Below are 27,411 nucleotides of genomic sequence, written 5' to 3'. Positions count from 1 at the left end.
CGTGTCTACTTCGACTTGAATATGCACGCGTACGATTTCTTTACTAGGTGAGAATGTCGCCAATGCGTGGTGCATCCCGACTTCGACCCGGAAGTGCTTTTGCTAGAGGAAAATCGGCAGCAAACTTTCCCACTTACAGTTTATCGGCTGATTACTAAGGAAAGAGATACTCCAGTTTCAATGTGCCCCAGTAGCGCAGTGGGGAAGACGTCCCCATCACACGCGGTAGGACCGGGTTCGATCCCCCGTCAAATTTTTTTTTTTTTTTTCAAATATTCTTTGATGTCTACATTTTTTTTTACAATTATTACTGAAGAAACAAAAAAACAATATAAGAAACAAATGTTGTGGACGACACGTCGCTGAATTAAATGGTATGAGATTTCCTTTTTGACACCTGCGAACTCAATGTAATCACTTTCCACAAAATGCAAGGAGCATATAAATCAGGTAGCGTCCGCTTTCCGAGGTGCCCATAAATGGTCTACAGGAATTGCAGCCAGCCATTGGTCCCGATCCCGTTGATCTTTCGGAAACTCTGTCGCACAATGCCACTTCTGTTTCGGACGCAGGACATGTGAGCCAGCTCTTCACGCAACATCTTGGGTGTATTCTTTTCGGAGCCGATCAAAATCCACCACGGGCACTCACTACTCATCTGCAACTCCTCAATGTACAAAACAACTCATCTTGGAGTACAGAACAACGAGCGGAACATACAGAACTGCAAAAGAATCCCACGGCGACCAGTTCCCATACGCCGCATGTCGTCTGCTACCGGGAAGGAGAACAAAAAAAAAGAAAATACGGTCGGGTGTAGCCACGTGACTTCCGCCACACACTCTCTTCTCTCCACTTCTCCGACCTCCGTCGGGTTTCGGTTTCGATTTCGAGCAGTTGCGTCTTTTGGCTTTATTAAAAAAATACGCTACTCTGTTGCAAAATATTGATTGGGTAGTCCTCCGACACCATAATGAAGCGCCTGGCAAAAAATTAAAAAAAATTTTTGGGGGGTGTCAGTGTCCCTTTAAGAAGAAAGTTAAGGCCACAGAAAGAGATTGGTGGCTAGAGGGAATGCAGACAAAGACGGCTCTGGAAAGCTATAGATTAAACAAAAGAGTTATTGCCAAAGAAAGCATTTATGACAATTCTAGGGGAAGCTCATTGCTGTTTGAGGCAAGAACGGGTGTTCTGCGAACCAGAACATACAGAGTGAAGTACCAGGAAATTGATACAGTGTGCACTGCTTGTGGAGAGGAGGACGAGACGGCTGAGCACTTGATACTCTACTGTAAAGGGCTTCACCCTATGCCTACCGAAGACAACATAGATTTAATAAAGTCATTGGGTTTTAGAGACAGCGAAGGGAGAGTGGATTTCAAGACTGTAGAGATTACCAAGCAAAGATTAAGTGAATGGTGGCAGAAATCGAGAGAAAACTAGGTATTTTCTTATCCACTGATGGCAAGGGGGTTTCATAGCCTCACTTTCTTTGCACTGCGGAGTGAATATAGATTTCACATTTAAATATTCTAAGCTTAAATGGTAAAACAAAATGGCTAGGTGGCGTAAGCTACCGCCCGATCCAAAGGGCTCAGCCGTATTCATCCATCCATCCATCCATCTTTTCATTGACTCGCGTTCTTGAGTACCTCTCTATTCAGTTACCTAAACAGGCTAAATATGGAGCCACAAAAATGCTAAATCCAATCCACTATCCAATTTACTTTCACGTTTTCACGTCTGCTCTTCCGTGGTCCTCCTGTGTCCACGACCCGCCGAATTCCGTTGCTGGAAAAGACACCGTGACACCTACTTACACCTAATTTAATCATGCCTACTGTGGGAGTTAAAGCCGCCTTACTCTTCGATGTGCTGGGAAGAACATACAGTGAGTTGGACATATGCTGTCATGTTGCTGCGTTTGCGGTCCCTGCAGTGACGGCTTTCAAGCAAATCCATCGAAGCATTTTTTTTTTACTTTTTTTAATTTTTTGTGCAGTTTCTTGAGAAGTTTGATTGTTCGTAAAAGACACCAGCTATGACGGTGTAGTTAGAGTAACATAATGTATCGCTCGCCGAGCGAACGACGTTCAGTTTCTCGGTGCCTTCGTAGTTCGGGACTGATGTGAAAATCTTGCATCATTCACCTTTTTTTTTTTTTCTTTTTTTTTTTCTTTGTATTTCGGGTATTGTGTGGTTACATTGCGAGTGTTATTCTGACGCAGCGGAAGAGGAGTTCGCGGATCTGTGCTTCGAGTACGGCCTGGAGCTTGACGAAGTGGTAAGTGAAACAAACTTTGCCTTCCTCCGATCCCTACGTGGCTGGAATTTTATGTCGTATCACTGCGGTGGTTACATGCCGGTTACCTAATAATAGTAGTAATAGGACGGCCAATAATAGTAATAGTTCTTAAATTTTGTACAGAGCACCAATATCTATGTCAATGTTTTGTTTGAACGACCAGTTGTACACGTATTAGTTTCCTGCCACAGCTAGAGTGGAAACTCGGTACTATACAACTTCAACTGTTGGGCAGGAGATCAAGGAGTGGCGCTCCCTAGCGGCCACCTCGGGAACTAACACAGTGTGGCAAACAAACCCTTCGACCGCGGCCATTAATGCATTCGCTGCCATAGAAGGCAATGACGCAAGGCTTGTGAAAGATATATAACACTTCTTTTTTCTTAAATGCATCTAGATAAAAGTAATCTAGTCCCCTTTTGCATTCAATGTCATCGAAGTTCTCACAGAAGGCAAAGCAAGCGCATGCGTGGTAGTGATGGATCCAGAGGGGTGGTTCGGATGTCTTGAATTCTGTATGTGTAAAAAATTTAAATCTGGGAAATGGGGGGGAGGGGGGTTCTTGAACATATGATACGCTGACCCCTTTCTCTGGAAATACCTGCATCCGCCCTCACGTGCGCGTGCCGGGCCAGCCGCGTTGTGCCGGCCACGCGTCGTGGATTGTGCGTGGCTGGCGCTGTGCCCGTATTTTCCTGAATGATTTGCAAAACACGCACATCACTTTTCAGTTACCCCGTCCGTTTCTTGCGACACTCGGGGACGACGTCGGCGAAAGCAAGCATTATTTTGTTGAAGGAGAGGATGTGCTCAACTGCGATTATGTCATTGAGTGCAGCGTTGCACCAGAGCCGACGGCGGACAGTATCCGCATTGTTGTACACGTGCTGCAGTCGTCTACACTGCATAGCCCAGCTCAGAAGCACGGTTTGAGCACTGCGGTGCACAGCAAGTGCTTATCATGTTGCCACAAGCAAATATACAGCAAGCGCGGAAACAATGCGACATACACTAGGCAAGTGCTGGCGTCGGAGTTGTTTGCCACACAGCAATTGCTTGTGGTGGTGATGATATAATGTAATTCCACCCCCTGTAGTTCGATCTTTTCGCCAATATGTATTAGTTGGCAACTAAGATGCCCTAGTGGGAACCCTGAGAGGTGTGGTCCTCTGCTCTGAGGGAAAGTCACTACCTCGTGGATGGTGAAAGGAAGTGTGAACTAAGTGATGGATGAGAGAGGTTTGTGGGCTTTGTAATTGGGGATTTAGTCTGCGCTTCTAATTTAGAATTACAAGGAAGTTGGCGCTCTCGGGTGTTTTTAATGGCAGTGCAAAAGTCTGGACTGTCGTCAGAATGTAACGTGTGCATGAAACACTTTTTTACCGTTCCACCTTAAGGCACTTGGGTTCAGCGGATCCTTGATGGTGTTGTACAGAAGTCTGACAGCCACACGACACCGTTATCCCGAAGAAATGATTTCTTCACTTCAGGGACCTTTTTCCCAAATTATTCTAAGGCTTCGGTGGAATATCCTGTAATACATTAGGCAGTTTTAGAATAATGAATGAAATTTTAGTGCATGCTAGCACTAAATGTAGCGCTTGCGTTAGTGCACGCATTACAAGAGTGTTTTAGAATAGTGTCTCTGCATTGCGACGCAAAAACATAAGCATCTCGAGCTTGCAATGCCACCAAGATACAGTAACAATTTTTATTTCACAAACAAAATGCTGTACCTTTAGAAAAAAAACAAAAAGAAACCTGGTTTATAGTAATTTTGTAGATTTGTTTAAATACGAGAATGCGACGCGAGTGTTCAACCGATTATGCCCACTTGCACCACCTTGGCAAGGAAGATGTCGTGTACTGACCTTCACACACTGTACCTTTGTCGAAAAATGTTTGCGCATTGCAAACAGCAAGTTGCCGGCAATCGTTGCCCCCTTAGCTGGGTCTTCCAAACCATTTGTAATGTGCACCTCCAGTAGGAGTGAAATGTAGTCCTGTATCGAAGATCGCAGTCGCAAAGATGCCGCTCACGACGACCACCGTTTTAAAACTGTGCTCGTCTTGGCTTCAGCCAAAATCTCACGCATCACAAATCCTCCTTGGTGGACCTCCATACGCACGCAATTTCTAAAAAATAGCATATGCTAAAATAGCACACGCAGAGCACAAAATGCGGTTAGTTTTTTGCATATGTGCAGGGGCAACCAAACTGTTCTTTGCGTGCGTAAAGCTATTGGATACACTATCTTAAAACTCTCTATTATGAGTAGCTTGTACTCAGTCTAAACAAGGTTTTTTTGGATGTCAGAAAATTTATGTGCACTTTACTGCATGCCATTAAGCTGCTTCAGCTTGGCTGCTCCAACTTGCGGCAGTATAGTATCCAGCAACAAATCATTGCTCTTTAGTTTCCTTCTCGGCAGAAGCTGCGCAATGTAGTGCTCCATGACATGATATGAAATGTAGTACCATTCCGTAGTGCCTGCTGCAACAAATGAGATCTTGAGAAATTGATTGATTGATGTGTTACAGCGAGGGCCTATTTGCTCCTCACAAGTAACCACACCAATTTGTAATTTCTTTTATTTATTTTATTTTTCCCTCATTCTAGACGAGCGAGAAACAGATGCTGTCCAAAGAAAGGGGAGAAGACAAATCGGAAGGAGCGTCCGAGGAAGTGATCTTCCGCATCGACATTCCGGCCAATAGGTAAGACATTCGTATGCACCAGGTGCACCACATACGAGAATTGTGGAGCCACTCATATCACACACATGACTTGTACATCGCAGAAAGCCGACATTCTGCCCAACTGACACTTCCCCCAGATATCAAAACAATACTGACACTCTACCTGGACATATAAAACAAAACAACTGCCCGTAAAAGGAGCTATGTTGAAGCAATTTTCTTCTAGGATCACTCGTTAGCAGCAGATGCTGCTTGTCTGCACATGAACGCTATAAAAAAAGCTAAAGCCGAAATTATTATTTGGCTCTGATTCTATTCTAAATGTTCTTTTTAAAGGCCGTGAAGATGTATTTGCTTCAATATTAGAGCATATTTTTAATATTCCTTGTCTGCTGGTATGTTTCCATCAGTGTGGATAGAGTCCATTGTTGTGCCTAAACTTAAGGCAAGAAATGTCTCTACCGTAAATAACTATCGTCCTGTACCTTTGCTTTGTTCTTTTTCATAAGTGTTTCAGATTCTAATGCATGCACGTATGTGTTTTTATCTCAAACAATGCATTATTTCCCATCAACATGGCTTCTTTGAATGCCGACGTACGCTTCGGGCTTTCCACTTTTGCCCGCCTCCTCCTTTCCTATATCCTCTCCACTTTTTACCTTGTCCCAACTTGGCTCCCCTTGCAGCTTAGCAGAGGGGAGTGCTAAGAGGATTATCTTCCCTGCTGAAAACAGAGGTTGGTATGTTGGCCTGTAAGGGTCGTTTCATTGAGGCATATCTTTGCAGCTTTCTAGAAAATTCAGTTATGTTATTTATTTTGATCTATCAAGGGCATTCGACAAGGTGAATCATGGTTTGCTTTTACAGAAATTGTCACTGAATGGGCTTTTGCTGATTATCCTAAAGTGGTTTGATAGCTAGCTGTCTCACGGACCATCAGTGTGTTGTGCCTGTTTCAAAAAGCTTTTCAAACCCCTTTTTCCCGTCATCAGGACTATTACAGGGATCCAATTTGGGACCTCTTTTTGCTTCTTATTTTTATCAACGACATTGACACATGTGCAATAAATTAAATGTCTTGCTATTTGCTGATGACATTAAGAAAATTCTGAGAATTTGCTCAATCGATGACTGTAGCGGGTCTGCAGGGCGATGCCTCGTGTGTACTAAATTGTTGGTCAGCATATTTTTTGTAATTTATCTTGATGTTAAGTTTTGTCATTTTTTAAAAAACGAGTATGCACTTGACAGTAAGACTATTGCTTGTGTGTGAATGATTCGTGATCTTGGAGTCTTTTTCTGGTAGTTCTTTATCATTTGGCTGCCATGTCACTCATATTGTCTGTTCTGCAGTTAGAATGTGTGGTTTAACCTCTCGCATAACTCGAAGCCTTGTTAATGTAGCATGCATACTTCATTTATTCTCAACACTCACCAGATGCAGGCTACAGTTTTGTTCCATAGTATGGAATTCGCTGAAACATTTTGTTTGCATAGTCCAGTGGTTCTCAAATGGGGATCCGCGGATCAGTCAAGCCCTGCAATAAAAGTTGCTTTTTTTTACTTTGAGAAAAACGTTATAATTTTTGGTGAGCTTTTCATGTGTATGTCAATGAGGGAAATCTACTTTACACTAGCCATTGTTATTATTACCAATTTATGAAATCATTATCATAATTAACCCCTACTTTTCCCTTCCCTTTACCATGAACAATGTCTTCCATCACCTCCGACGATCCACAAGGGGTCCGCAAAACATCAGTGGTTGAGAACCTCTGGTATAGTTTATGACAGATAATTTGGCCGAATACACTTTTATAGTTATAGGCACTTACTGATCAGGCCAGGTCATCAAGTTCTGTCCGTTAGAACTTAGAAGGCTGTCATGTGATGTTACCTTTCTGCACAAAATAATTCACATTGTTATAGACTTGGAGCTTTCCTGCACAGTGAACTTTAATGTACCTGCTCGTTTAATTAGGAGTACTTTTACATTTTACCCTATAACCAAAATTCTATAACCAGAATTCAGTCATATGTAAATGATTTTGGAGATAGAAACTTCAACATGTTTTTGCAATTATAATAATTTTATGATGTGGCTGAATGATATGCTTATCCTTTTTTAGTAGTGCATTTTTGCTTCGCTTGCATCTGTTTTTTATATATGCACACATATTTGTGAAAGTGAATTTTACTTATATTCATATTGAGCATGTTGGTAAAGTACACTCTTTATGTTTTATTGTTTCTATTATCTAGCATTTCACTTATTTCTGCACATTTTACATTTTATGTTGTGCCACATTACAGAAAAGTGTTGCTTATGGGCACAGAAATTAAAACATAATGACGATGATGACAATGATGATGATGATATTGAGATCTCTATGGAATGCTATCTTCTTTAAAATTTCCACAAATATAAGATTTCTGCGATCCTCACGGCATACCGCAAACTGTGGGTGGATATTTCTGTCTGCCCATCTCTCAACTACGCGGATATGTGCATTTACTATCGCAGACACAGCTGGCTGTAACATAGAGTGGTGGCTTTTTTGTGTTCCCAGGCCCACATGCCCTCCTAGAGGAATCAAACGTGATTCCTCTCGGAGATTGATTGGACTTCCATTTTACGTTTGGTCGTCTGCTAGGCATGAAGCAGATGATGCCGCAGCATTTCTTGATGTTATAGCCAGCTGGGTCTATGATAGTACAGCTGTGCAGGAATTTGAAAGCTCCAAGCAACCATGTATTAATTTTAGGATGCTCATTTATCAGCTCTGTTCACAGCTAGATGCTGCGAATAAAAGTGCCTTCGTTCCTTTAGAGCGCAGCTCTTAGGCGCCCGTTCCCTGGTTGAACGGCGTCGGCGTAACCGATGCCTTGCATTATGAGGCGTTTCCCCGCTAAAGTTGACAGGGAAATTTAGCGGGAAATTGTCCCGCTAAAGTTGGCAGGGAAAATTTCCCGCTAAATTTAGCGGAAAAATTTCCCCGCTAAATTTAGTGGGGAAATTTTTTCACTAAAGTTATTGTGGAAATATTCCCGCTAAATTTAGCGGAAAATTTCCTGCTAAATTTAGTGGAAAAATTTCCCCGCTAACTTTAGCGGGTTAAAGGAGTCATGAAACGCTTTTCCAACTTTTTCCTGTTTAGCTTTCTTCCTCAACTCGTAAATCGCGCATTCTACCTTACAGTTCAAGAAGACGGAAAGTGGGAGTCCCCTCTTGCTCGGACTCTCGTTTGTGTAATCCGGACACGTCCATTCTCCCCTTAGAAGATTAGCCCGTCGCTCAAAATTCACACAAAAGTTGCTTTCCCCACTCCGTTCACCCCGAAGCTGACAGTTCTGCGGAAGCTACGTGCTCCTTGGGCCAGCCACACTTTTGCCACGTGATCACGCTCTCTCGTGGATACCGACGCGCAGAGAATGAGGTCAGGTGATGAAAGGGGGGCGGCTGATTGGATTGGCAAGCACGTAGCTTCCACCACAATGTCAGCTTGGAGGTGAAGGAAATAAGTGAGCTCGTGTGACGTTCGTTTGGGCCCGGTGACGCGCTTTGGGGACTGCGGATGTATCACAGTGAAATGGCAGAGAGCTTACGAAGGGAAGGAGGTACGAAATAGTTCGCTGTGTTTTCAAATTTTCGTACCGAAAGTCAAGATTTTGACTTTCTTTTTTCTTTTGGCCCACTGAACGATGTGCTAGTTGTAAAATCCCAATATAAATTGATTTATTCCAGCCCAAAAATCATTTCATGGGCCCTTTGAGTTTCCCCGCTAAATTTAATGGGGAAATGGACGTCATGTGACCTCAAAAGCAATTCAGTTTCTTTGCTAAATTTAGCGGGGCTAATGATGTCACGACTTCGTGTCACATCACCCAGGAGGAGAGGGTATGGAGGAAGAGGAGGGACACACCCTCCCTACCGTAACCTCCCCTCCTCCTCCTCAAGATCTGCACTCTGGTTTTGCATTACAGAGATTTGTAAACATCTTCCATTTTTTCTTTCTTTCTTACGAACCTCTGTGTGCTTTGCATGCTTATCTTTTGCCAGAATTATCCTCCTTTCCGCCCCCTGCACAAACAATCCCAGCTGATGGTTTTCTTCAGTTGATCCCCCTTTTTCCGCTTGTGAATGACAAAGTGAGAGCAGATTATACAACTGTTCACACAATAGGAGATAGGTCTGCCTTTAATGTATGGTGACGCTGGCCCCTCTGCAGACCAGAAACCTACCCAGTGCAGTACGGCTGCTAACCTGGGGTCTTTAATCATGTTTATCATGAAGTGGTCATTGCACAGTCGCACGCCAGTATGATGCTCATCCCGATCGAAACAGGTAGGGGCGTAGAGGCAGGCTTTCAACCCTGCTCCTGCCCATTTTTGTGAAATTTCACGCTTATCGGAAACATTGTTTGTGAATAGGAACCCTGTCTGTCGCTTCTCTAGCATGCGGCTATGGAGTTGTCGAAGAAACGGAAGAAATCCGCCGCATGTCACTGTGTGTCCACATTCATCTGTCTGTCTTCATCCTCATTTAATTGATGATGTCTTTTTTTTTTCTCTCAAAGGTATGACCTGCTCTGCCTGGAGGGAATTGCAAGAGCCCTGCTTATATTCAAGGGAAAGTGAGTGTCACTGTTTTCTTTAATTATTCATCTAAAACTTTTTGTAGTACGTCTGGGTAGCTAAACTCGTCGAGCACAACTTTGTGTCCGAAAATTGCGGAACGCGCTAATTGGACTCTCGCGACGCTGACGTCAAGCCGAGCGAGGTGTCAATCATCCAAGCTCTCTCGGTGCTCAAATTCCAGCAAGAATGTAAAACACAAAGTCGTAGCGAGCTCCATCAAAGCGCGTGCGAGCAACACCGTGGTGCCAGCCGATTGAACGGCTGCACTGATGACGTCTCGCCCGAGTGTCCCTACATCCCTACGCCGCGTTCGAGTCAATGATGCGTAGATTGTACCTAGGCGGCCGGTAAATACTCTGAACTTTCTCGTCGCAAGATCGTCGTTTGTGGAAGTTATTCGTGACGACAAAGTGACGTTTCACAACTTTGGGAAGGAGTTATTTGAGGCCAAAATCTCCGCTTCGGAATCGAGGCGAAGATTGAACTTTGTGATGTTGTGGAGCCGTGCGCGGTGTACGCGGCCGGCTTTATAGAGATCATCTTCCGCCACTGTCAACAACGCCGCCGGGGTCACCCACAGCCGGTTTGTGTAAAAACGTCGGTAATGTCTGAGATGAAAGAAAACGGGGGATAACAAAAAAAAAAAAAATGCCGAAGGGAAAAAAAAAAGACGTTTACAAATCTTTGAAATGAGAAATTAGAGCTCAACTCTTGAGGAGGAATAAGGGAGGGTACGGAGAGGAGGGTATGCCCCTCCTCCTCCCCTTTTCCTCTCCTCCCCCCCTTCTCCCATTCAGTTTCTCCGCTAAATTTAGCAGGGAAAAGGACATCACATGACAATCTAGCGGAGAAGTGAATTGGCATTGAAGTCACGTAGCTGGGAATTAAATTGGTGTTGAGGTCATGCGACGTCAATTTCGCGCTAAATTTAGCGGGCCGGTTACGCCGACGGCGACGCCCACACCGCGAAACCCGGAAACGGGCACCGAAGAGCTGCGCTCTAAAGAAAGAATTAAGGTACGACCAACACAAACACACACACACACACACGCACACACACGCACGCGCGCACACACACACACACACACACACACACACACACAAACACACACGCACAAACGAATAGGAGTCTCAAGAAGGGCCATAGAAATTGTACGGGAGAGAGAGAGAGAGGAGGTGATGGGGGTGGTGAAGAAGGGGGATATTCCTTACCCCTAATATTTTATTATAACTCTCTGAAATGCTATGGTGGTTCGGGACTGGGGCGATACGCCCCCCCCCCCCCCCCTCCCCGCCCTCTCCACCCTTATGCCCCTTGCCCCCTCTTTTGACGCAACTGGGGGAGGGGGCTAAATCCCCCCTCCCCATCCTCCTGTTTCGACGACCCTGCTTAGAGGTGTTCCATTGAGCAATGACGAGGAACAGCACAGCCTGCAATTTTCGAAATAACGGTTCAAGATATTCTGGAATTAAAACGGCTCGCGTTCCTTGAACTCAAGAGTGGCCATGACAGACTTTCAAGTGAAAGACTCGTGCCAGGACACGTATATAGTGTGCGAGGGCGTTCAGTGACGTCATTCTATAGTTGATACCTTTGACGATGGAGTCATGATTATCAGTTGTGAACGACAAATTTGATGGTGCGTGTTCAAATCGACGATGTCAAGTTTAGTGTCCTTGCGTTCTTGAAGCATCACCGCCAATATTGACAACCTGACATTACTTTTATTTCCTTATTTCCGTTGATAAACATACTTAATGCCAAACTGACTGATCTCCGAATGTCTACCTTAAAATTATTTTATCCTGCCGATGAAGGGACAACTGCCCGGAGGCAAAATTCGCCCGAAAGTGGACAACGGTAGTCGGCTGGTTGTGACCTAGCCACGTCGGGCTACATTTTGGCCAGATTCGGAAGGCCGAGATAAATAAAAAAAACGACAGGAACGCTTTTTAGTAAATTCTGCTTTATCGGCGGAAATAAGAACGATACCAGACTATCAACTTCGGCGGTGTTGATCTTAGGATGCAATTCCCCAAGCATCCATTGTGCTTTTTAGAGACCATCAAACATGACGGTCGCAGCTGATAATCTTTGTTGTGACGTCACACGTATGAGCCACGGTCGTCTCCGCGCGCTCTCTAGTGCTGCTCTTGTTCGGTGCCTAGGGAGGCGTAGGGATTTTTCGTCCCCTCAACGAAAAACGTCACGAAGACGGACGGATCTGCGGGTTTGTGAGAAAAGAAAACTTCGCAGCAATCTTTCGGCTCCTCCCCCCACTATGTCATAATACAAAGAATATTTTTGTTGACGAGTTTAGCGACCCTGGTGTGCCCTATTCACCATGGCTATTTTAAGGGCATACCCAGGTATGCTTACTTTATGTGTTTGTTACTTGATGGATATAACAAGTATTGCAAACAGGTGACTTCTTCCTCAACAAATTTACCAGGAAGAGAATGATCCACCTGTACTGGTGGTGCCATGATCACAGAGTGGAAGGATGAGAACACATGTGACATTTGTCTTTTATATCCATCTGCGTCGAGTTCAACTGAACGTCAAGTCCCTTTCCTCCTCGGGTTTACGCCTAAGGTTTTTAGTTTAGCTGTTCGTATGGTGTACCTTGGGACTTCCTACAAATTTTAAGAAAGCTGTGGCAGCACATTTAGGCAACAACATCTAAAATATGGTTGCAATGTGATTCTGTTTAGTTGTTTTTGCCACTATATTGGTCACCTTCAGTTCTTTTGAGGTAACAGCCACGTATGAGTGTGATTTCGAACTGCTTTTCACAATATGTTTCTTTCTGGTTAGATTTTTTTTCTATAGTTTTTGCTCTTGGTTTGGACTGTAATGGTAGTTTTAAAACAGTTGCGAGGTTCCTGAGGCGCTCTGGCTCTAATCTTGAGCTTGCTCGCTTCAACAGTGCACTGGCATTGCGTGAGCTGCGACCCTATGTGGGCATTTGAAATGCCTGGAAGGGCAGTGGTGACCATAATGCACTTTCAGCGTGGCAAACCTGGTTTCGTGAGGCATGAAATTGTAGAGTGACATATACCAGGTACCACTGGGATTTCTTTATTTCTTGATACATGTGCACATCTTGTTTTTCACTGGACTTGAAATTCTTCTTTATTGTAATTTGGTGTCACATATCTCGAAATATTGATTCTATAGAATGCCTCGCTAGTTACCGCGCCTACCGTAAAAGAAAAAAACAAACAAACCCCCTTGAAATGTGTTGCGCAACATCTGAGAATGCTGATTGCTGTTACGCAACTTTATTTTTATATGCTTGGTGCACTCGCTATTTCTGGAGAGTTTATTTAAAGTTTCTCTCAGTTAAAATTGTTTTTTATTAGTAGTTTGCTTTGTTAACTTTCTGAGTGTGCATTTATGATTTTATTTCACTCTATTCTTGCCTGATTCTTGGATGGACGCTTCTTCGGTACTCTGTGGCAGTCATGTTATTATGCCTGTATATTTCAACGAGCATTTGCGGCTTATTTGCTGAAGTTGTTCTTGTGTGAGACTTCCTTAGCTCCTCTTGCTTTGGTCCAACAGAATGAACTGGTTTGAATTAAATACATAATTGTTAGGGATTTAATTCAAATAATTGCCTCAAAAAGTAGTAAAATTTTGCATCTCATTACTCCTATAGGAAGTTCCAAAGCGACTGCAGAATGATGATAATGCAGTTTATGCAAAGGTGCAAGCAAGCTAAACAAAGAGAAGTCCCTGGTTCAATACAGTCGAATCTTGTTAATTCAAACCCGAGTGGGACTGAAAATTTGTTTGAATAAAGCGAAGTTTGAATTATTGGTAGTCTCCTCCCATAGAAGCGCATAGGATAGGACCTGCATGTTAGTTTGAATTATCGGCAAGTTTGAGTGAAGAGTTTGAATTAATGATAGTCGACTGTACCAGGACCAGGCACATTTTTTTAGCACGCTCCAGTTACCTAGCCGTGTTTGGATATTTATGTTTGTCCTTTGTTGCCTTTGTTCCCCTTCTCTGGGGATTATCATTATCATTGCAAAATGACCCTTAAATGTTGCTGGATAAGCATAATATTTTTATTTTAACACATGCTATAACAGAAGGTTTAATGAGCAGAACGTAAGGGCGCAAGTTAGCTGGTGTATATTAAACATTTTAGTGAAAAACCCGAGACTGAGGTGATGACAGACGATGACAAGGAAGAGAAGGAGAACGTCTCAAAAAGAAGGTTCCTTACCAAAAAGAAGAGTTAAGACTCCTTGATAGTAAACTACTGAGTGAACGCCACCCGAAATTGGGATATAACCTCGAAAAATTGAGGAACGGGCGCTAGTTAGGTCCAAGAGGAAAAATATAGGAGGGACACACGGTAGACTGGGCTTCACTGCTTTGCACAGACATGCTTGGAGAAGCAGCCGACAAGGGGGAGCATCTCCGATAGCCTGGTGCACTTGGAAGTGTGGGTTGGGCACCTAATATGTCCTTTGCTCAGTTTTCAAACTTTTTTTTTTTTTTTCAAATTGGTGGATGGGTGCTTTATTTGACGCGGGCACGTGGCTCGGTATTTTGTGGTAGAGTGACATTTCTAAATTGTTTTAAAACAACAGCCTTGTGGGGGAATCATACATGTATGTTGCTGCGATGCAATGCCCCCCCCCTCCTCCTCCTCCTCCAAAGAAGGGGTGCATGGATGAAGAAGTCGTTTATACATTCACAATTCCTTTGCCTTATGTCGCATTGCATATCATTCCGACAGAAAATGTTGCTTGTTGAAAACCCCGTCAAGCACTGTTGCACCTCCATCGTGTTTCTGGAAATGTCCATGCCTGCAAGTATTTTTTATTCGAGGCTAAGCTTTAAACGGTCCCGATTTGGCCACCAGGATTTCCTCGCCACGCTACCTGGCGACCACTCCCGACGCCTTGCAGACGATCACGGTGCTTCCAGACACGGCGCGAGTGCGTCCCTTCGTGGTGGCGGCCATCTTGCGCAACCTGCGCTTCACCAAGGACAGCTACAACAGCTTCATCGATCTGCAGGACAAGCTGCACCAGAACATCGGAAGGTGGGACACATTTTTGTGTAAGCCGCACGACACTGTTGGCACGAACAAGCAGTCGTTGAGTTTTCCTGTTTGTTTCTCGAATCAAAAGGCCATCATTGAAACTATTGTGTTGGAAAGTGCTAGTTTCGGGCCCTTTTAAGTGAAATGAGAAAAAGGCACCTCATTGTGTTTGCGCTGACAGTGCAATTTACACTTCGTCGCCGCTTTCCGGGTTAGCTTCGCCTTTTTATTTTTGCACCTGCGTGCTGCCTGCAGTAACTACTTACTCCAATAGAGCCTTTTTTTTTTGTCAAGACTGATATAGTAAAGAAATTAATGTACCGAAGCAAACCTGAAGTACATTGCGCGGCTCTGCTAACATAAACAGAAGATCACCATTTCTTTTTTTCTTTTTCTTTTTTTTTTTCTTTTTGGAATTGAGATGTTGTCATCAAAGCTACTAGCGTGGTGGTTCCAAACCGGGGTGTTCGACGACAGGACTGCATAGCCATAGCTCGAAAGGCTTAGTGTCGCTCGAAATTACACGCCCTTCATACCTTGAATTCGTTAGTGGGCAATTTTGGTAAACTTCCAATTTTTGTATCTACCGAGGTGACAAGTTTTACTAACGGCACATTACCTTCTACGAAACTTTAGAAGTTGAGAGATTTCTCAGGACTTGCAAGGGAAACTCCAGCACACAACCGTTCCGGAGTATTCATCGAAAGACGTTTGAGGAGGCTCGGTTTGTGTTTCAAAATTCTACACCCCCTCAAACCTGTCACTCAAAAATGTTTTGTAATGTGCGACCTCGTAGAACTTGGCTCTCCAAATGTTTTCCCGCATTCTAGCTTAAATTCTCGAAAAGCATGCTGCATTCAGACCCATCAAACTTGAGTGACTGAGAGGTTTACAACTTTCATAGCAATAAAAAATTCTTCCGCAAAATTCGAAGCCCTATCGCCCTCGAACCACTGGAAGTTTGCGACGGGTCCGATTGATTTGTTTTCTCAGGCAGGAGCTTTTGCTGTGCCAGCAGTGAGGTTTGAGCTCATTTCCCCTAAGGCCGGTTTGCTTTTTTGCGTTTCAGTGTGCTCGAGCGTGTCTAGTTCCCTCGTAACGACTTATGATGAGAGAACAGGCTTGCGCCACCTATCAGGAAGCCTCGAAATGCTTCCCAGCTGCCTACATATCATCTTTATAATTTCTTACAAATCATTCTTTTGTCGTGGTGCTTGACATAATTCTGACAACGTTATAAGCGACTGTTTTTTTGTAGATGGTGCATAGATTTTATCTCGCAAACACTGCGATGCCTTCAGTGAATTCATATACAGATAGAGAGTGCTTCCAATAATATCAGTTAGGTGGCACCATTGGGCTGGTATGCCCTCTCATTGTAGCCAGGCAAGGCACTCGAGCGCACTCCAATGCAGACGTGTGAACCAGCCTTGAAACCATTCTTGAAAGACCTAAACCGAGCCCGTTAAAATTGAGTTGGTTCGATGTCGTGCTGGTTGTCTTCGGCGCAGGAAGCGCTCCCTGGTGTCCATCGGAACCCACGACCTGGACACCATAGAAGGCCCTTTCCGGTACGACGCCAGAGCGCCCGAGGACATTCGCTTCGTGCCCCTGAACGACACTGTGGAACGGACAGCCAAAGAACTCATGGAGCTCTACGCCGTGAGTCTTTTGTTACCTGGTTTTCGATAGGAAGGGAGCCATACGATTTCTTCGGAAGTGTGAACACCTTCGCATGGCATCGTTTGAAAGGTCGCCGTGCCAGTTCATGCCCAACCGCCCGACGATGCGGCTAGATCTTACCTGATCCTTACACAAAAGCGTAGTATGGTGTGAATGGAGGCCATTAAAAATGTGCTAGTCTTACCCAAATAATAATTTTTTTTTAAATCATTATTTAACCTTTTGATGGTCATTGTCATGCATAGGATACGGCGGTAACTTATCTAGTGCCACCATGTTTTGCCTTGTTGCGGTTAATTGTGGTTTTTAAATTAGACACCCTGAGCTTGGTACTCACGAGATTGTCGCTTCATCTGCCGGCTGCTCTGGCTGTAGTGGCAGTCGGAATACCAGCTCTTCTGATCCAGACTTTTCCAACACTTCTCGAAATTAAGGCCGGAGCGTGAGAGCTCATCGTCCGACGGAGGAGCTCCGTAAAATACCTGTGGTTCGGAGTTTGAGACTGCCGGAACATTGGTGAAGCGGACACTCCAAAATGACACCGAATGGAAGAAAGGCAACAACCCTTGTCCCTCAATATTTCCATTCGAGCTTCTCAACCTGAACGGCTCCCAAGCACTGTATGTGATCCCGTTAGAGAATTAAGAAAAAAACACCTTTGTATTTACTTTTTCTTTGTATTATTCCTTTGTAAATGAATCCCATTCACTGGGCCATATCTTTTGGAGAAAAAAAGCAAATGTTATCAGGAAAGGGTTAAGGTAGCAGAGAACATTATTTTACTAAGGTATAATTGCTCTCTAGGCAGCACAATTGTACAGTAAGTGAAAATCCCGAGGATTTTAGTAAGTTCCAGCCGATTGCTTTTTTAATTCTTTTCTAGCATTTCGACGAGCAAATTTATTTTCTGCTTTGAAGTAGCAAAGTTAATCCTTAATAGTAAGGTTTAGAATAACATACATTATTTTAGCACACTCTAGCGTTCAATTCAGTGCTTGCGTTAGCGCACACTAGGAAAGAGTTTTAGAACAGCGTTCCCCCGCCACAACACAAAAACCCAAGCATCTTGTTCTTGCAACGCCACCAAGATACAGTAACAATTTTTATTTTACTCATGAAATGCAGTGTGAGCTTTTGCTCCACGTGCTCCAAACTGTTGTGCGCTTAACTGGCCTTTTTAGTTTTTTTTGTACGACCCAAAAGCTATATGAAGTTCAGCGTGTTTTAAACCTAAGATTGGGGTTTTTTTCAAACTCTTTAATCTCGAGGAACTTAATTTTGCCTCGAATTGCAGCCAGCGAACCCCCGTCAGTCTCGGCATTCACCCATTAAAACAGTGCAGAAGCAATAATGCACACCTTAAGGAGTGTTGGGTTAGTGGGCATCATTAGATGGCTCGGGCCTCCTAAGATAGGGCTGGAAAAACGTTTAGTTAGGCAAGAGACGGTCAAGGAAATTCGGGACCTTGGGGAACCGCCGAGGGTACTCTGGGGAACCCCTGGGTTCCTAGGAGCCCAGTGCGAGAACCTGTGCCTTATGTTATTTTCAAAACAGATAAATGTTTTTTTTATAGGAATGATGTCGTATGTGCACTTATCTGAATGATGTCATTGGTGCAGTAAGAATAGTAATAAAAAGAGTCTAAATACTACCTGTACCAAACAGTGGCCGACCGGTACACACGTCGCAGTCGTAATGAACGTCTTGGCACCGGGCATGCCAATGGATATGTAAACCCTGGCACACTAAATCTGCTGCGACTACGGTATATAAACACTTCAAGTGTTTAACAGATGGTACAATGACCGAGTTCTCGTCAAGGCTCGTTCAGACCGAAATGAAAAACGGAGAACCTTTTCGACGGTGGTTCACGCCAAGTTATTGGGCGCAACGGCAATGTCGTGTACTCGCAGCTCATACCAAAACAAAGACCGAAGAACCTTTTATTGGCCTCTCGTGTGACTCACTTACACTTCCTTCTCTCGCACTCCTTCGTATAGTACTCTGAACTATAGTGGGTACGCTAAATCGATTGACTCGTTTGCATCAACGATTCTGCGTGTAAAAGTTGTTCGTAGCGAGTGCTCGCCGTCACTTTTTCTTTGCGGCCCTCGCTTTTGCGTCATTAAACTCTCAATGGTCATCGTGAACCCTCGCAGAAGGACAGCCACTTACGGCACTACCTGCACATCTTGAGGGACAAGCCGGTCTACCCCGTCATCCTGGACAAAAATGACACCGTGCTCTCTCTGCCACCCATCATCAACGGTGAGCACGGCTCGGCATCAACCACCGTCACACCGCATTCTCAAGCCGTCAACGGTTTGAGCGAGAGGATGACCGGGCATGCTCTGCTCATTCGGACAGCCGTAAAGGCAGTTTGTTGTGTTTGCAGAGAAGAGAAATTCAATTCTGTTACCGCGATACCTTCTCTTTCTTTTCACGAGATGTCCCTTCCTTGCACTATTGTTTGCCCTTCATCCAAAGTTTGCGTCTGTCCTGGAAGCATAGAACAAAAGCTCACACTGCAGAACCGAGGGATCATCATTTTGACTCAAGCCCCTCACAGTGAAAAATAAACGAGTGTTATAGCGGTGAGCAAATTGGGAGAGTTTTATGATTTCCGACGTTTTCGTGGCTGACGCCAATTCAACCTTCATTTTACAATCATGGAACAGGTGTAGGGAATTTGACGATATCAGACTCCGCTCTGCCCTCTTACCATGCTTGCTAGGAAAAATTAGTACCACCCCGTAACCATACTTTTGCAGCTTGTGCTGAGTTTTTCTTTGCCCACTTCGTTTTTACTTTTGGATAAGTTTGTAACTCATCCCCTCCTCCAGTTTCAATTTGATGGTTCCCACCAAAGTGGCTGGTTATCGATTAATTCTGGAGGCCCAGAGTGGCTTCCAGGAATGATCGGCGAGTGATGGGGGGGAATTGAGCTGATACACTCTAGGTGTATATTTTCCAATCCAAGTCGGTAATGTGAAAGTAGAAAACTAAGCGTTTGACCCCTTCTTTAGTAATCGAGGAATTTATTCGAAGTAATCAGGGAGAACCTGGGCAAGTTGAGAAATTTTAGAAAAATATTTTCATAAACGAGTTAATAAAAAAATATTTATTACCCTTGTCTTATTGCGCTGCTCTCTATGTCCCTTCTGCAGCCTGGTAGGTTTTACAACTTTTGACCTCCAGGGGCAACAGCAGCCCTACTTCTGGCAGTGTTAATGTTCACAATGTCCAGTTTGCTAGTCCCTCGGCCACGTCAATGATGTTGTACCGTGTGCTTGACAGGAAACCACTCCAAGATCACCCTTGACACCAAGAATGTCTTCATCGAGGTGACCTCCACAGACCTACACAAGTCCAAGGTGGCTCTGGACACCCTTGTCACCATGTTCAGCCAGTACTGTGCGACACCTTTCGTGTGAGTACTGCAGCCAGTCGTAGCCAGAGCCGTGTATTGGGAGAGTCTGGCCAGTAGGCGTGGCGACAAAGGCGCTGAAAAGAAGAAAAGTAAAGGAAGGGTGGAGAGTGCCGAAGGAGCAAGAGAGGAAGGAGGGAGCAAAGAGGAAACGACTGCCTTTTTGACGCAACACGCTTTTGGCGCAGAGCACTGTTGAGGCTATGCGTCGTCTGCTACGGACCGACTTTTTTTTTGACCGAATGAAAGTTTGCAGTCAAACGTCGAGAAAACTTAATTCGTTAGAGCTTTTTAACCCACCGAAAAATAACAATACCGTATAGACCACTTACAACGTAACCGCTTATAGTGCAGGACCGGGTATAACGCGGCTTTTTTAAACCACCGGTTCGCCTCCCATAGAACTCCATGTAATTACATACCGCTTAAAATGCAGGCGCGCGTAGGGAAATACCAGTTATAGTGCGGTTTCCGGAACAGCCCGCCGACCGCGCCGACCGACCAGCGCAGCGAGCACGCTTCCCTGTGCGACACTAGATATCAAGCGGCACCCGCGGGGCAAGGAGGTTGCCCGAAGAAGCGGGGAGAAGCGAAGAGAGAGGCTTCAGTTGCCATAGCGACGGAAGGACGCACGCACGTGTCGTTCACGTGCGTGCGTCCCTCCACTGCATTGGAGCAGCGCCTCCTCTATGGGAGGCGCTGGTTGGAGACAACCGCAACGACAGACCAATCGCAGGTCGAGGAGAAGTGTTTGCGCGCATTGCATGCCGGTCGCGGGCCGGCTGCTTCGATCCGCAAACATGGCGTCGGTTGTGATCGTCGACGGCGTGGTGGAAGCCCATCGTTCCGCGTAAAAGCGCTATCCTTGACTGTAAATTTTCGTTGTGTGTCGCTATGATAACCCAGCACGTACTAGAAGGGAAGATCCACCTACTCGTGCGGCGATGTCGTGGCGGCACTCTCAAGACGGCAGAAACGCCCGTGTCGTCGTGTTTGAATTTATTTCGACTACAGTGGTGCTTTCTAAGCATTTGTGTTTTCGAACATTGCCCGGATTTTTTATTTGGAGCATTTCATGCCTGTGCTCAAGTTGAAAGTATTACTGGCGCGTACCGTATAAAGGATGCAAATTTTCACGCGTTTTCATCGCCGGAGAAAAGTGATTAGGGTTAGCAATCCTGAACGCTGGCAACGTCCGTCCGCAACCCGCGACGCCGTTAAAAGGCTGCACCAGGCAAAAGTCGCTCATTTCTTTCGAAATGTGTGACACACTTGAGAGAGAAGTGCACTAGTCTGGTGAAATAAAGACTTTCCTCAAACTAAGCTTTATTCTTCATCTAACATAAAATAAATTCTTTTACAAAGGTAAGATGTCTCATGGCATGTATTTTGGCCTGAAAAATTGATGTTTTGGTTATAATGCGGTACCGCTTATTGTGCGGATTTTCGCGACTCCCGCGACATACTTTATATGCGGTCTACACTGTGTATCATTTTCTTGCCAGAGCCAGCAAATTAAAAAGAAAGAAGCGAAATATGGATGTCGACCCCACGCATTCCACCGGGCGAATAAATGAAAACGGCAGCCCTCCCCGCACGGCTGAGAGTAGCCGGGAGTTCACGCGCATGCGCTCGCGCCTCTCGCTCGCGCCTCTCACTCTGTGCCAAGGGCTGATTGGCTCACTCGGAAAGGGGGCGTTACGGCGGCGAGATTATAAACTGGCCAAACTCTCCCAATATGCGGCTCTGGTCGTAGCATTACTAAGGCGAAGGGAACAACCAGTTTTGCTTGAGTTACAGTCTAGGTGCCTAATAGTGGACACTTCCTCTATGAAAATGCGCGTTTAACAAAGTACCAAATAAACACTCGTAAAAACTTTTTAGGGGCGAAGCTCCTTAGGGTCTAGTTTTGTTCGTCCGGCGTCCGTGCTCACATCGATTGCCATCCCATCTGTCTTTTTAAAAAAATAAAAAAATATTTGCGCAGTCGACAGGATTCAAACCTGTGCGGGGAAACCCCAATGGATTTCTAGTCCACCGCCTTAACCACTCGGCCACGACTGCGGGACAAGTAGGGGGCTCTGAGATGTGGCAGTAACTCAAGAGCTGGGGATGTCATGGATGAAACGTTGCATGTAGCCGCTCAACATCTATACCGGAGAGGACGCTGCGGTCAAATGCGTATATAATCGAATCAGCACCATCAGCACTACCTATGAACAAAATCAGTATCATCAGCATCACCGGAGCTCCGCCCCAATCAACATCATTCACCACGTAAAGATGCGGTAATATTTTTTTTTTTACACATTTTGTGATAAAAATGGAATGCTTATGGATGACCATCAAAGAATGGATGTGCCCCCCTCGGACAGCATGCACTGAAACACCCTTTCCGCTCTTTTTCTGGGTTCGCGGTCTCCACAAGCTTTATATCTTCCTATTTGTCAAAGCACGGGACCTCAACTTTGCATTCAGTTCCTGCTTCGGACCACTGCTTTCTCGAAAATTGGCGGGAATGCCAAAAAAGCACCAAGGACGGTTTCACCTCATGTTGTCTGCGGTAGTATACTTGAGGTCAGACACAGTGGGCTGCAATGCCTTCATCTTGGTCTCGATCGTCGCTACCTGCAGTATCCTCAGTGCTCGTGTCTGACTGGCGACGGAAGTTGCCGGAGCTGCTCTCTTGAGCCGTCCAGTAAGTGCATTTTCGGGGTTAGTGCTAGCCACTTATTCTGTATAACGCCAATAGGATATCAGCTCAAGGACCGTTTTGATGCCGACGTCGAATCGCTGCAGGTTACTAACGAGCGCATCTTCTGGACTTCACATTTTGCCTCGCTTGTAACCGGGGCCGTACGCATTTTGTGTCGACACCATTTTCCCCTTGTACGTCTGCCTCACTCCCGAGCACAAGCGACAGTTTAAGAGTACTTGCCCATTGCTCTCAGGTTGTAGAGAATGCATAAGCCAACTTAGCGAAACAAAACTTTTACAGAGCCTAACGGCAGCGTTCGGAAGCTCGAGGGCCCGAGTTCACGGTGGCTATTGTTGCATGGGTCGAAGGTGGTCAAAGATGATACGAGAAGCATTGGAAGGATAGCTTTCCGAAGCTTTACGCTCATAACCTTTCTTACCCGTGCTATGAATTGGGGTGAAAGACTGGAGTAGAGTTGCTGCGGGCATGGCGGAGACGTGTAGAGAAACGGATGGGCGCGTGCGTCACGTCGCAGAAGCGGTTGGCGCACCTCAGAAGACGGGGTGCAGCTAATACACAAATAACTTTTTATCTTTTTTGTAGATCTTTTTGGTCTAAACGTGAGGGGGTGCAACACTTACATGAGTGCAGCCATACACGCAATTACGCGGTAAATCTATATCTGTTAAACATTTTGTTTGTTTTTTTCTTGTCATCTTTTTCGAACTGGAGCAGTTCTTATGCTTATTGGTCTTGGATTAGATCATCATTACGGATGTGTACTGAAGAAAGAGACAAAAAGACTGAATGGCTGTTGCAAAAGCCTCAATTCCTTCCAAGCCTAGTCCGAGGTCATGCCCGTTTGGGCAAGGAGCCTGGCCCAGAGAGGCGAAAAGGCAAAAAATAGGGGCAGCGGCTGATGTGCCTTGTCGGGCTGGCCACCTATGACCACCCTCTGCGTTTTGTTCTGCCGCCCCCTTTTTATCACCTTTCTGCCTCCCTGGGTCATACTTCTGGTCTGTTCTTGCATAAGTGGGTATAACCGTGAACTACGCGAACGGTTTTTGGACATAACAACCGGGAAAGGAAACACAACGGACAGAAAATTGATACACACATTCCTGCGAGTGTTCAGCGGGGACCGGCGTTTGTGAACGTAACAGCCAGGAAAACGTATTAATCGGAGACTGTGCCACACTGTATAGTGAAGATACTGGATGGTGGAGGTCTTTTCCGAATAAAAGGATATCGTACTACCACACGCGTCTCCGAGCAAGCACGTCCATGGCCAAACGGTTATTATACTTGACTCCCACGCAAAGGGCCGAGGTTCGATTCCTGGAAGCAGAAGTACCTCTTTGTTATTTCTGTAAACGTTACGTTCGGGTAAATTCGAGAACCCTGTGGCTTGTTTGAGGTTTGAATGTTCTACGCGCTGAACGTTTTACGCTGGTTGTTCCAGAAGCCCACACATGTACATAAGGAGCTCCACGTGGCGAGCCGGGGTCAGTCTCGACCCAGTGCTCAATCCTGCTGTTACGCTGCCGTCGACGCCTGCAACACTAGCCCTCTTCTATTTTGTGTTGGGTGCAAGCTTGCCCCGTTAAACGTTTAATTCCCGTTTGGCCATTCGTCACCTCATCAATTGTCTTTTGTGACAAGACCATAGAGAGTTTGTGCAGTAGTACTATTAGCTCAAACACACCAAGACCAGTGAGTCGTGGCCGCCTGTAGTTGGATGCCCTGCAGTGGTTTCCCAACTCTAGCAGGCGGAGTTTCAGTGTCACTGAGCCACTTTTTTAGAGCGCAGCTCTTAGGGGCCCGTTTCCAGCCTGAGCGGCGTCGGCGTAACCGGGGGGGGGGGGGGGGGGGTCACGTGACCCCCAAGGTTACGTGACCCCCCCCCCCCCCCCCTCGAGGTCACGTGATCCCCCCAAGGTCACGTGACCCCCCGAGGTCACGTGACCCCCCTCCCCCGAGATCACGTGACCACTCCGAGGTCACGTGACCCCCTCCCTCGAGGTCACGTGAACCCCCTCAGTACCCTTCCCTACTCCTCCTCAAGAGCTGCACTCCAATTCGGCGTTACAGGGACTTGTAAACGGCTTTCACTTTTTTTTCTCCTGATGTCCTTCTTTGTGGTTGCAGCGCCGAGAAAGTGCAAGTGGTGATGCCCGACGGAACTACCTCTGTGCATCCGGTACGTTGCCGGTTTCTCCTGCTTTCGGCTTTGACAGATAGATTTGGCTTTGTAGGCTATTCTCCTTTGAACGGGCACAAACCACAGTATGGATCATCTTTGTAGCTGTCCTAGCCAAACATTCCTTCCTTTCCCGGACAGTGATGTAGGCCAGCTGAAAATACCCTAATCATCCACCCCTTTTTAAAGCAGTTAACCGTAAGCTGAAGACAGTGCCTGCCTAATTTTTTTTTTCTTAGGGCTGCATGCTCGAATAAGTTTCTTTGGAAATGTATTTCAGTAACATTTACAACTCCCTTTTGCCAGAAGCAATTTTTTACGATTAGAAGCACTACAGTTGAACCTCAATATTCAATGTAACAAAGTCATTAATTCAACGAGGTACCATTGATTTTTTCGCAACTTTTCCATAAATACCCCCCCATGTGTATTTAGCTGCAATGTAATGAAGTCAGTATTGCTTCTATAAATCGTCATACATAAATTATGGTTTTGGGTCAGTAAATCTCGGTATGATCGTTTCAGTATCTAGACTCATACCGCAACTTTTTACAAGAACGCCGTTGGTTCTTGCTATGGTTGCACAGTCCATACCAGCCAATGAGAATGAGGCACCGCCTGCGAGGGAGCTTTGCTCCGGCTGTGACACTTGTTTATCATTCTCTCAGTCATAACGTTTTCGCATCTCGCTGTTGCATCTTGCAATTTTACCCTCGGTAAAAAATATCTGAGCTAAAAAGAATAGGCTTTGCAGGAGTTTTTCTTAATGAAATCGAGATATCTAAAAGAACTTTTACGGCAAGCTAGGTGTACATGCTCACGGGGTTGCTTCATGCGGATGGGCCTTCCAGCGAGGCATGCGAGTCACGGTCTGCTACACCGTCGAGGCATCTGGGAATCCGGGCCCCGCTTGTTTGATTCGTCCCTTGTACTGGCCAGGAAGTGAGGAGCAAGAAGTTTGCATGTTGCCAGCGCCATCGGTGCAACCTCCAATAGCCGTTCCAGTCACGGACGATGCCGCCTAAGCGAGCATTGCTGAGATGAGTTTGCGCACCTGCTTTGTGGCTGCCCCAGTCATAAACAGCGTTAACCGAAAGTTATTTTGCTCAATGAAAAAGCGAGAAAATACTGCAAGCGATCTCCATTGGCAAAACATAAATTGCTGCTTTAATCTTAACCTTACCTGAGGTAATGGTGTGACCTTGAATATTGAAAGTTCTTTTTTCTATAAATGCAAATTTAGAAATATTTTAGGTGGCAGTTCTTTTTAGATTTTATTGGTTTTGTCTGAAAGCACGGTCAGAAAGAGTAATCTGCGGAGCCCATCGAATAAAACTTTCAGGTTACAGATAGTGTGTAAGATCCTGCCTGGCAAGCTGTCGTGTGCGCACCTGTTTCGTGCTCATAAATCACTTATCACTTAGTACTATGTTTGCAAAGTTCCACCTTTTTTTACACCCTGCAAATGTTTGTTATCATTTACTAAATTCGGGTTTCTGCTACATTTTGTTTTCTTTTTTTAGTAGCTAGGAATGAGCTGTTCTGATTATGTTTAGTTTACACGTGCCTATTTCATTACCTGTATCAGCATTTTTTTACACAATATTTACTGCAGTAAACTTCCGTTCATTCGACCTCGACGGGACCTCTAAATTTGATTGAATTATTCGAATGATAGAAAAAAAAACGACAGAAAAACGATTAAAATTAAATTTCCTTTTATTGTTCGAAGTACTCACAAGTGGTCTGCTGCCGTCTGCGCTTAAAACGCGTGTCCAAAGGGATGCTCCACAGAGCAACGTAACTAAACGTCACGTCCCCAAAAAATCGCGCACAAAAAAAAAAAAAAAAAAAAAAAAAAGTTTTACGAGTTGATTTTGGCGCCAAGCAGCCAGACCGTCGGCGACAGAGAAAAATAACAAAAAAAAAAGAAAGAAAAAAAGAACTTGCGCTTTCCGGCGGTGCGCAAGATGGACCGCACACAATGCTACAGAAAAGCACTCTGAGAGCGCACGCAGAGAAAGCTCTATGAGCCAGTTTTGGTGCCGGGCGGCCAGACCGTCGGCGTCAGAGAAAAATAACAACAAAAGAAAAAAAAAAAATGAAAAAAGAACTCATACTCTCCAGCGCGCGAGATGCATTGCACGCGATGCTACAGAAAGCACTTTGATAGCGCACGCTGTCTCCGCGCCCGACCATGTGCTGTGCTCCGCGCTACTCCACGCCAGATTGGTTGCGCTGGCTCGTGTCATTCGTTGCAGTCCATCTCAGCGGCGTAGAGGAGCAAACGCATATTTGCAGACGTTTGGTTTTGCAGCGAAGGGCCGGTGTTTCGCCGTACGTTAGTGGTTTTTCTGCCGTAGTGCCGTGCAAAGTGAGACCGCGCGCTTTCGCTCGAGACAAATTATCCGATGCGGAGTCTTCCCGAGTTCAAACTATCAAACTTTTCCTCCCATAGAAATGTATGGGCGCTCGCCGGGACTTTTGAACACAATCAAATTAAAAGAGAAGTCTAATTAACCGAGGTTGAACTAATGGTGGACTGATCACTTTGTGTCGTTTTACAGGAACTAAAGTATTGGGAAATGGACCTCAAGGCCAGCCAGGCTAACAAGTTTCTTGGCATTGAGTGAGTGACTCCCACAGTTCAACTTGGGAAATTTCTAATGGCAGGCGTGTAGTCAATGTGTT

The 27,411-nt window shown here is 45.2% G+C and overlaps 1 protein-coding gene across 1 annotated transcript in view; it reads left to right on the top strand.

Annotated features, from left to right (window-relative positions):
* The first annotated feature begins 1,670 nt into the window (after positions 1-1,670).
* Positions 1,671-27,411, top strand: part of LOC8052303 (phenylalanine--tRNA ligase beta subunit) — a 40,654-nt gene continuing 14,913 nt past the window's right edge. The window contains exons 1-10 of the mRNA XM_029981587.4: positions 1,671-1,891; positions 2,229-2,284; positions 4,926-5,023; positions 9,583-9,639; positions 14,530-14,712; positions 16,224-16,374; positions 18,555-18,663; positions 19,693-19,825; positions 24,669-24,720; positions 27,288-27,349. Of these exons, the coding sequence (XP_029837447.2) occupies positions 1,834-1,891; positions 2,229-2,284; positions 4,926-5,023; positions 9,583-9,639; positions 14,530-14,712; positions 16,224-16,374; positions 18,555-18,663; positions 19,693-19,825; positions 24,669-24,720; positions 27,288-27,349 (959 nt within the window). The 5' untranslated portion in view covers positions 1,671-1,833. The remainder of the gene's footprint in view (positions 1,892-2,228; positions 2,285-4,925; positions 5,024-9,582; positions 9,640-14,529; positions 14,713-16,223; positions 16,375-18,554; positions 18,664-19,692; positions 19,826-24,668; positions 24,721-27,287; positions 27,350-27,411) is intronic.

This window comes from Ixodes scapularis, unplaced genomic scaffold (assembly GCF_016920785.2).
Source record: "Ixodes scapularis isolate PalLabHiFi unplaced genomic scaffold, ASM1692078v2 PGA_scaffold1__304_contigs__length_218370807, whole genome shotgun sequence".
NCBI lineage: Eukaryota > Metazoa > Arthropoda > Arachnida > Ixodida > Ixodidae > Ixodes > Ixodes scapularis.
Note: the sequence above shows the minus strand (reverse complement) of the source record. Positions and strands in the feature narration are given on the sequence as shown.